General features: G+C 41.3%; 1 protein-coding gene across 1 annotated transcript; it reads right to left on the reverse strand.

The window, feature by feature from the left end:
• Positions 1-7,416: 7,416 nt before the first annotated feature.
• On the reverse strand, positions 7,417-8,358 carry LOC101838555 (olfactory receptor 11H6-like). The gene has a single exon (XM_021223775.2). It carries the CDS (start codon positions 8,353-8,355, stop codon positions 7,417-7,419), a length of 939 nt encoding a protein of 312 aa, XP_021079434.1. The 5' UTR covers positions 8,356-8,358.
• Positions 8,359-10,942: the final 2,584 nt, after the last annotated feature.

Genomic DNA, 10,942 nt, shown 5'->3' on the forward strand with positions numbered 1-10,942 from the left:
AAAGACAGTACTAATCAGAATGCGTCTATGGAAAGGATGCGAGACCCTGGTTACATCTGCAGATCAAAAGGAGCGCAGGTGGGTTAGGTTGAAGGAATTCATCAGACTGGACCTGGCCAGGGAAGACTTGGAGGCTACACGCAGTATAGCTAAGTGGGACGGAGAGCAAGAGGGAGCGTGAATGTAGCTTACTTGAGTCTGTGTCTTGTGTCATGCCTACAGGGTCTGTGGCATCAAGTACAGCTGGGATTGATAACCAATACCAAGGAATGAAGATGGACCGAGATGAGGGGCCTGTCTGAGGCAATGGAAACTGGAACAGAGGAGAAAGAATGGAAGAGGGAGGCAAAATATGGGTAGCTTACTGGATCTATACCACATGTGTTGGTTACAGGGTTCCTGGAAGCAAGTGTGACTTACGTTGGCAGGGTATCCCAAAGGAACAGAGATGGCTTTTTTTTGAGGCACAGTTTCATATAACTCAAGCTCCTACTTAAAAGTTACTATGCACCTGAAGGTTATCTTGAACTTCTCATTCTCCTGGCTGATGAGATTATAGGAGTGTGTTATCAGAATGAATGGATTTTGCAGTGCTGGGATTTGAATCAAGGAGTTGAGTATTAGTAAGTACTATAGCAAGTATACATATTTCAGCATATGGGTAACATTTATTTGCCAGTACCGTTGATCATGGAGGCTGTTCTTTTTCCGTCATGTTTTGGCATCTTTGAGAATCAGTTATTCAATTAATAAAATTATTCCTGAGAAGTCTCTTCTGTTCCTACGTGTAGGTATTTGTTTTGATAGCATTCTCATGCTTTAGGATCGCTATGGCTCTGCAATGTGTCTTGATATCATGTGTTGTGATACTTCCAACTTTGTCTTTTTCCTTATGCTTTTCGTTCCTTTCTCACCATGCTACATGCACTCTGACAAACAAAAGCATGCAAAGACATCAGCTCTTGCATAAAGATAAATGTGACGTCTATCTTAGATATAATTTTCTCTTTACAAAGCAACAATTGCTGTAGCTGGATTATTATGTGTCAAAGTGAAATTCTGCATTCATTCATTTGACTGATTTGAACCAGGGTAGCTTTTGTGCAAGAAATGGGATGTAGGTACGATTTAAATGTGTATTATTTTAGAGTTCTGAGTGCTACTCTCTCTGTAGATTAGAAAGTTCTGTAAAACTTTGAGTTTTTAAATTTTACTCTCTGAAAATTTCTTATGTAATTATGCATTTAATCATATATGTCCTTCACTATCCAGCTCCTCCAAGACTCTCTTACACAGCCTCTCCTTCTTAACCTCATATCCTCTTCTCAGAAGCACCGAGTCTAGTCTGTGCTGTCTATGTAGGGATGGATTTAGTATGTCCACTGGAGCATGGGAAACCTACTAGGGGCCACTTCCTTGAAGAAAACTGATTGTCTCTGCTTTACCAGAAAGCTCCTTAGCTAGGGGTGGGGCCCTTAGGGGGAACTTCCAAAATGTGTACACCAGATTCTATCAAAGTTCTGATTTAGCCTTGAATAGTCACTGCTCAGAGAACTGCTTCTATCAACAGAAGTTTCCACATATGGCTGGGCAGTGGAGGGGCACACCTTTAATGAGTTCTAGGCCAGCCTGGTCTATAGAACAAGTTCCAGGACAACCAGGACTGCATAGAGAAAACCTATCTCAAAAACCAAACCAAACAAACAAAAAAGAAAGTTCTACGTGGAATACTAATTCATTTGATTCTTTCAGAAGCTTTGAGGTAAAACATTTCAACATGCATCTGAGGATGTCACAAAAATGCAGATGCCAATTCAACAGCATGGAGATGGAGTCCTGAAATATTACTTCCTATAAACCTCCTCAGTGATGCTCACCTAATGATTCTTTTTTTCCCCAACACAACATTTTTATTGATTATTTGGGAATTTCACATAATGCACTCCATTGCACACACTTACCTGTCCTCCCAGGTCTGCCCCATTAAAAAAAATGGAAGAAGAAAGAAAAAAACCAAAATGTAAGTCCAATTTGTGCTCCCCATATACTCACCGGAGCATGTTCAAATTCCAGTGTCCAGCCCGTTAAAGAAAACTGAGTACTTTTCCACTTGCATGCCTTGCCAGAAGCTCTCAGTTGTGGAGAGCTAAACTTCAGCATCCTTATCACAATTTTAAGAGTTCTCTTTGACGGTTTCTTCTACAGCCTGTTACTTTTTTAGGGGTTGTGGTGTGGTGTGGTGGGGATAGGGGTCGTCGCAGAAGCCTTCTATGACTCTCTTTCAACCACGAGTCTGCAGTCATTGATATCACTGCAAAAATAGCTTCCTTGCCCTTTACAGTCAGTGGGAGCATGGGTCATATACTTCCACATGGTTTCTGGCGGCAGCATGGACCATGGACATCCACATGGCCTCCAGCATCAGCATAAGCCACAGAACTCAACCTGATCTCCAGTGACAGTACAGGCCACTAACATCAACATGGCTCTCTGCTGTAGCATGCCCCATGGACACTATCATGGCCCTTGGTGGCAGCAGAAGGTCCTGCCGTCAGTTTTCAGAGAGTGGCCCTCTGTCCTAGCCTCAGCCTAGGTTGTGAAGGGATCTCCACAGGACTCCCTCAGCCAACAACTCAAACAAATGCAACCCAGTCCTACCATTGGAAGCCTTGCCTGGCTTCAAAAGATGGTCAGTTCAGACTGAATCCTCCATTACTAGTAGTTCTCACTAATATTGTCACCCTCAGATTCCAGGAAGTTTTCACTTCTCTAGGTTCCCACATTGCCTCCCATGTACCCCCAAATTTCAGCTGTCTCTCTCCACACTTTCTTCCTCCACCCCTTCTCTGGGTCTGTAGATTGTAGCATGTTTATCCTTTACTTTATGGCTAATATCCACTTATAAGTATGTATATATCATGTTTATCCTGGGCTACCTCCCTTAAGATGATCTTTTCTAGTTGTATCCATTTACCAGTAAATTTCATGGTGTGGTTTTTAGTAGTTAAATAATACTCCATCGTATAAATGTTCATCATTTTCTTTATTCATTCTTCTGTTGAGGGACATCTAGGCTGTTTCCAGTTTCTGACTATTACGAATAAAGCCGCAATGAACATATTTGAACAAATGCACTTGAGGGAGGATGGAGCAACAATTGTGTATATGTTGAAGAGAGTCTTGAGGTAGATTGAATCTAAATTTTCTGAAAATTTCTATATTAATTTCCACAGTGACTTTAAGAGTTTGCACTCCCACCAGAAACGAAGAAATGTTCCTTTTGCTTCCCATCCTCACCAGCATGAGCTGTCACTTGTATTATTGATCTTAGCCATTCTGACAGGTGCAACATGGAATCTCAAAGTTGTTTTGATTTGCATTTTCCCAATGGCTAAGGACGTTGAACATTTCCTTAAGTGTTTCTCAGTCATTTGAGATTACTCTATTAAAAATTTCCTTTTTAAATCTGTACTCATTTTTAAATTGGAGTATTTTTTTAATTGCTAAAATTTCTTGAGTTCTTCTTAGATATAGTCCTCTATCAGATGCAGAGTTGATAAAAATATTTTCCTATTCTATAGGCTACCACTTCATTATTTTGGCAGTGTTCTTTGCCTTTTAGAAGCTTTTCAGGTTCATTTATTAGTTTTTGATTTTAATGTCTTTGCTATTGGTGTTCTGTTTGGGAAAACGTCTCCTGCGCCAGTGCATTCAAGGATATTCCCAGCTCTCTCTTCTATCAGGTTCAGTGTGTCTGGTTTAATGTCGAGGTCCTTGATTTATTTGGACTTGAGTTTTGTTCAGGGTGGTAAATATGTGTCTATTTGTGTTCTTCTACATGAAGGCATCCAGTTTGACCAACACCATTTGTTGAATATGCTTTCTTTTTTTCCAGTGTGCATTTTTGGCTTCTTTAAAAAGCCAGATGTGTGTAATTCTTAGATTGATATCTGGGTATTTGACCAGATTCCACTGATCAATGTGTTTGTTTTTATGTAGATACCACATGGTTTTGAATACTATAGCTCTGTAGTACAACTTGAAATTAGGGATGGAGGTAGCTCTAGCATTTCCTTTATTGTTCAGGAGTATTTTAGCTATTCTTGGTTTTTCATTTTAACACGTGAAGCTGAGTATTATTCTTTCAATGTGTGTCAAGAATTGTGTTGAAATATTGATGAGGTTACACAGAATTGTAGATTGCTCTTGGTAGGATGGCCATTTTAATATGTTAATCCTGTCAGTCCATGAGTACGGAAGATCTTTCCATCTTTTGACATCTTCTTCAATTTATTTTACTTGCTTGGTTAGAGTTACCATGAGAAATTTTTATATTATTTGTTGTGAAAGGAGTTGTCTCTTTGATTTCTTTCTCAGTCAGTCTGTCATTTGTATATAGTAGGGCTTCTGATATTTTAGTTGATCTTATATCCAGCCACTTTTCTGAAAGTGTTTATCAACTGTAAGAGTTCCCTGGATTTTTTAGTGTCACTTATGTATACTGTCATATTGTCTGCAAACAAAGATACTTTGCCTTTCTCCTTTCCAATTTGTACCTCCTTGATATCCTTCAGTTGTCTTATTGCTCTAGTTAACTTAAACTACTATATTGAGTAGATATTGAAAGAGTGGACTACTTTGTCTTGTTCCTGATTTTAGTGGAATTGCTTTGAGTTTCTCTCCAGTTAATTTGACTATCAGCTTGCTGCAAATTGCCTTTATTATCTTTAGGTATGTTCCTTGTATCCATAATCTCTCCAGGACCTTAATCATGAAGGGATGTTAGAATTTGTCAATGGCTTTTTGGCATCTAATGCAAGTGTCAAGTGATTTTCTTCTTTCATTTTATTTATATGGTGGATTACATTGACAGATTTTCATACATTGAACCATCTTTGCATCTGTGGGATGAATCCCATTTGATCACGGTGGATGACCTTTTGATGTACTCTTGGATTTGGTTGCCAGTATTTTATTTAGTATTTTTACATTTATGCTCATAAGAGAAACTTGTCGGTAATTCCCTTTCTTTGCAGAGTTTTTATTTGGATTAGGTACCAGGATGACTGTGGCCTCATAAAATGATTTGGCCAATATTCCTTGTATTTCTGTTTTGTGGGATAATTTGAGGAATATTGGTGTTAACTCCTCTTTGAAAGTCTGGTAGAATTATGAACTAAAACTATCTGGCCCTTGGGTTTTTTGGGGGGTGGGGTGGGCAGACTTTTAATGACTGCTTCTATTTTACCAGGGCTTAAAGGTCTACTTAAATTATTTGTCTGATTTTGATTTAACTTTGGTAAGTGGCGGCACCTATCGAGACAATTATTCATTTCTTTTAGATTTGTCAATTTGGTGGAGTACAGTTTTCAAAATATGTCCTTTTGATTCTCTGGATTTCCTCCCTGTCTGCTGTTTTGTCCCATTTTGTTTCTGATTTTATTAATTTGCATATTCTCTTTCCACCTTTTAGTGGTGAAGATTTGCTGATGTTGATTTTTCTCAAAGAATCAACTTGTGTTGATGTTGGCATTTTGGTACTAGCTTCTTGAGTTCTTTGTATACTTTGGAAATCAGCCCTCTGACCGATGTGGGGCCGGTGAAAATCTTTTCCCATTCTGTGGGCTGCCTTTTTGTCTTATCGACTGTGTCCTTTGCCTTATGGAAGCTTCTCAGTTTCAGGAGGTCCCATTTATTAATTGTTGATCTCAATGTCTGTTCTACTGGTGGGGGGGCATGGAAAGATGGGTGGGAGGGGAGATGGATATGTAAAATGAGATTGTTTCCAAATAAAAAAAGTTGTAAAAAGAATCAACTTGTTGTTTAATTGATTATTTGTATTGTTCTCTTTGTTTCTATTTTTGGGGGGGGCAATAGAGTTTATTTCTGCTTATAGGGAGACCTTAAGGCTTGTGTTTGGGGGAACAGAAAGGGTGAGGCAGGACCAGAGGCAACTACCTGGTCTTCTAGTAGGCTTGGTCTGTATTTGAGCAGGGGGTATCCACTCAATTTGGGGGCTGGGACACAGTTATGAGACAGGGAGAATGGTCTCTGGGATGCACAGAAAATGTGGACAGATGGGAAGGAAGGCTGTAGCTGGTTTTCTGTTGCAGTGCTAAGGGCAACTCTGCCAACTGGGACTGAGGAAACAGAGAGTGGAGACGGTCCACAGGCAGCCTGCCTTTTATTTATTTTTATTTAAATTTTCTTTTTTGCTTTCTTTTTTCATTTTTTATTTAAATTAGAAACAAGCTTGCTTCACATGTCAATCCCAGCTCCCTCTCCCTCCCCTCCTCTCCTGCCCTTGCCACCAGTCCCACCAGTCCCCCACCCAATCCCCACTCCGATTCCCAGGGAGGGTGATGGCCTCCATGGGGGATCTCCAGTGACTGTCATTTCATCCAGGGCAAGGCCTAGGCCCTCCCCCAAGAGTCCAGGCTGAGAGAGCATCCCTCATTTTGGGATGGGCGCTCAAAGTCTATTTGTATGCCAGGGATAAATACTACCCAAGGCCCCATAGATTGCCAAGGCCTCCTCACTGACACCCACATTCAGGGGGTCTGGGTCAGTCCCATGCTGGTCTCTCAGCCATCAGTCTGGGGTCCGAGAGCTCCCCCTTGTTCAGGTCAGCTGTTTCTGTGTGTTAAACCTGCCCAGTCTTGACCCCTTTGCTCGTCACTCCTCCCTCTCTGCAACTGGATTCCAGGAGTTCAGTTCAGTGTTTAGCTGTGGGTGTCTGCCTCTGCTTCCATCAGCTGCTGTTAAATTTTCTTTAGTGACATTTATGTGCTGTGTTGGCTTCTGAATGACAGGAACTTATACTGTGCAGTTCCCATTCTCAAAGAATTTACAATCTGATGATGGGAAGGCATGTAGAAACAGACTGCGGAAAGCTAACTGTAGCATGAAGAATAAAGAAAACCATGTTACAAGCAACATGCCGTAGAAGATACAAAGAATTCTGTCAGGGGAAAGGCTATGCTGATAGCATGGCACTTACAATTTTGAAGTGCCTCTCATGGGCGTTGGTGGCACATGCCTTTAATCCCAGTACTCGGGAGGCAGAGACAGGCGGATCTCTGTGAGTTCGAGGCCAGCCTGGTCTACAGAGCGAGTTCCCGGACAGCCTCCAATACAATACAGAGAAACCAAAAAAAAAAAAAAAAAAAAAAAAAAGGAAAGAAATTACAGTTCTGAAGTGTCTCTCTTTGAAAAGTTCACATCTGCTTGCAAGTTCCTCAGCTCCTTACTGGCCTGTGGCTTCAAGATTCTGACATTGCCATATAAGGTTGTGCTGTATAAACATGTTAGGCCAGATTCATTATTGTTCTACAATTCATGAAAGCTGTGGTCACACGTTGAACATGTCTGGGATCCTAAACTCATTTAAAATGATTTAATAATATCAAAGACCGTCTAGGAACATCCTATAACTTTTTTCAAGGCATCTTTCATTTCTTTATTTCGGAGGCTGTAGATCATGGGGTTGAAGAAAGGAGTCAAAACCGAATAGAACAAAGTTGTGAACTTTTGCATGCCCTTTGCCTGTCCTGATCCTGGACTCACGTATGTCATCATGACTGAGCCATAAAACAGAGCTACAACAGCCAGGTGAGATGAACAGGTGGAGAAAGCCTTCTTTGAGCCAGCAGCAGAGGGCATCCGTATCACAGCCCTCAGCACTAAGGTGTATGAACCAATAATGTAAAAAAATGTGGCAAAGATGAGGAGGGAGCTCATAGTGCCACAGATAAGAACAGTGCCTGGGATTGGGACACAAACTGAAGCTAGGTCCAACAGGGGACCAAGGTCACAAAGAAAGTCATCAATCACATTTGGGCCACAAAATGGCAGTTGAGTGATGAACACCACGGGGATAAGAAACCAGAGGAACCCATAGACCCAACAAAATATGACCAGGCTGCCACAGAACCTAATGGTCATGACAGTAGGGTAGTGCAGGGGGCGGCAGATTGCCAGGAACCTGTCATAGGCCATGATAGAGAGAAACAGACATTCAGTTGTGCCCAGAGAGAAGAAGAAGTACAACTGGAGTAAGCATCGAGTGAAGGAGATGGTTTTGGTTATGGAGAGGAAGTTGACCAGCATGTTTGGCACATCAGAGTTGACGTAGCATATCTCTAGGAAGGAGAAGTTGGCCAGCAGAATGTACATGGGGGTGTGGAGCCGGTGATCCCAGTGCACTGCAAATACAATTGCCATATTTCCAAGCAAAGTCAAAATGTAAACCATAAAGAATATGGAGAAAAGGAAGATCTGCATTTCTCTGCCGCAAGGGAAGCCTAAGAGGATGAAGTAATTCACAGTATTGGAGGTATTTCTGGCTGAAGTCATTGTCTTCAATTCTGTGAAGATAATTACAGATTAAGAAATTATGTTTCCATAAACATAGTTGAACAGATGTCCTTGTTGTATGAATGTGCATCCTTTGGGTATATGCCTAAGAGTGGAATTGCTGGGTCTTGAGATTGATGACTGCCTTATATGCCATCCTAGAGTCTTCATCCAGCAGATGATGGAAGCAGAAGCAGACACCCACAGTTAAGTACTGAGCCGAACTCCTGGAATCCAGTTGTAGAGAGGGAGGAGTGATGAGCAAAGGGGTCAAGACCAGGCTGAGGAGACACACAGAAACAGCTGATCTGAACAAAGGGGAGCTCTTGGACCCCAGACTGACAGCTGAGAAACCAGCATAGGACTGAACCAGGCCCCCTGAATGTGGGTGATAGTTAGGAGGCCTGGGAAGTCCATGGGGCCTCTGGTAGTGGAACAGTATTTATCCCTAGTGTATAATTGGACTTTAGGAGGCCATTTCCTGCAGAGGGATACTCTCTCAGCCTAGACACATGGGGGAGGGTCTAGGCCATACCCCAAATAATGTGACAGACTTTGATGATCCCCCATGAAAGGCCTCACCCTCCCTGGGGAGCAGAAGGAGGATGGGATGTGGAGGTTGGTGGGGGGCATGGGAGGATGGGAGGGAGAGGAAACTGGGATTGATATGTAAAATAAGATTGTTTCTAATTTAAATGAAAAGATGAAAAAAAAAAAAGAAATTATGTTTCCTGTCTCCTCTTCAATAGAGTATATATACATTCTGGTTATAGGGCAGGGCATCCAAAACAGTGTTTTCTATTTGTTGTTTGATTGAACACCCTAATAGCATTGCTGTTGAGATAACATATATTTTTATTCACAATTATAAGCCATTGGTCAATCAAAATAGTAGATGTCAATAGTCTTGTGAAATGGTTTTGAAAAAATATTCTTGGAATTAAAATAAATGTGAAAACCAACATATTTCCTCTCTCATTCCTTGGTGTATAGTCAATCTTGGAGAGTACTGGTCTCAACAACTCAGAAGAATGTCTGGCAAAAGTTAAACTGATATCTCAACTTCTCATTTAATTCACATAAAGATGAGAATGTATTTGTTATTTTGAAACAGTCTCACTATGTAGCCCTGGCTGTCCTGGATCTCACTCTGTAGATCATGCTGACTTCAGAGTCACAGAGATCTGCCTGCCTCTGCATCCTGAGTGCTGGGATTAAGGGAGTGTGCCACTACTGCCCTGCTAGTATTGTAATTTAAACAACACAGAGGAGAGAAAATGAAGTTTAAGATTCCATATGCCACCTCCTCATCTAGGCTCTTGTCCAGTGATTCTTTCTATCTGCGTCTTCTTCCAAACCTACCTGATATAAGTTTGGTTCCACATAACTACCAGCCTAGTCTGGCCAGCCACTTCTATGCATCAGTATTCCTCTTGGTTTCAGTCAGGGGCCACCCTGTCTCCCACCACAAACAAATCCCTTCTGCAATGCACCCACACCCCTCTGCAATGCATCCAACCTCTCCACCCATTAGGATCTCCCACCTCCTCCTCCTCCTCGTCCTCCTCCTGCAGAGATTAACCTAGTGAGCATTCCTGATCTTAATATCCACACCCTTTCTCCAAAATGCCTCTAGCTCAGGTCCCCTATCCAGTCTCCTGGCTTAGTCTAGTCACACATATCAGCACTGCTTGACTCTCCCTACAAATCTGCCAAACCACAGGCCCTTTTGTGACACACTCAACCTCTTACACAAAGTCTCATATGCGACTTAGGCCAGGAAGCACACCATGCCCAGTGCCCTCTGTCCATCTGGCTTTATTCCACCAAAACTATTTTCAACCTCTCGGCCTAACCTGCCAAGCATGTACTGTCTTCTGTCTCAAGCTTTTCTGTCCACATCAGACTTAGAGCTAATGAAAGAAGTCCACATGCTGAGATCTCATCACAAAAATATCAATAATACAAAAGAACAAGTCAGTTCCTTCCTTCCAAAACCTACCTGTATTGTAGAAATGCTTGCCAATGAGAATTTCTTGCATGAATCCCAGGACACAGAATATAAAATAACATTGATAAACTCCATCAAACAATTCAAGGAGTTATAGAAGACACAATGAAATGGCTCAGTGAACTTAAGGAAAAAGAATATAAGGAGAATAAATGCTTTAATTATGTCCAAGAAGAAAACAAATAGAATGATGAAGGAAGAGAAAAGGCAACCCAGGACTTTAGAATTGAATTAGAAAGTCCAAAGATAACTCAAGCTGAGATGAAGGTGGAATTGAAAAACCCTTAACTAGACTATAAAACTCAAAGGAAAGTGTTAGAAGTAGAATCAATTGAACAGAAGTAGAATATTAGGTATCCAAGATAAAGCAGTCAAGGTCTAGACAAAAAGCAAGGGACATGAAAAACAAAAACAAAAACACATGAAAGGAATATAAGGAAAGAAAATCAGGAAAGTTACGTATAGGAAATGTGGGACACTGACTTAGGGCTTCTGTTGTGTGAAGAGACACCATGACTATGTCAACTCTTACTAAGGAAAATGCTTAACTGGGGCTGGCTTACAGTTTCAGAGCTT

Source organism: Mesocricetus auratus, unplaced genomic scaffold, assembly GCF_017639785.1.
Source record: "Mesocricetus auratus isolate SY011 unplaced genomic scaffold, BCM_Maur_2.0 Super-Scaffold_100048, whole genome shotgun sequence".
Lineage (NCBI taxonomy): Eukaryota > Metazoa > Chordata > Mammalia > Rodentia > Cricetidae > Mesocricetus > Mesocricetus auratus.

What these genes read in the sequence shown, in the direction of transcription:
- LOC101838555 (XM_021223775.2), bottom strand. Translation starts at nt 8,355, where the DNA reads ATGACTTCAGCCAGAAATACCTCCAATACTGTGAATTACTTCATCCTC.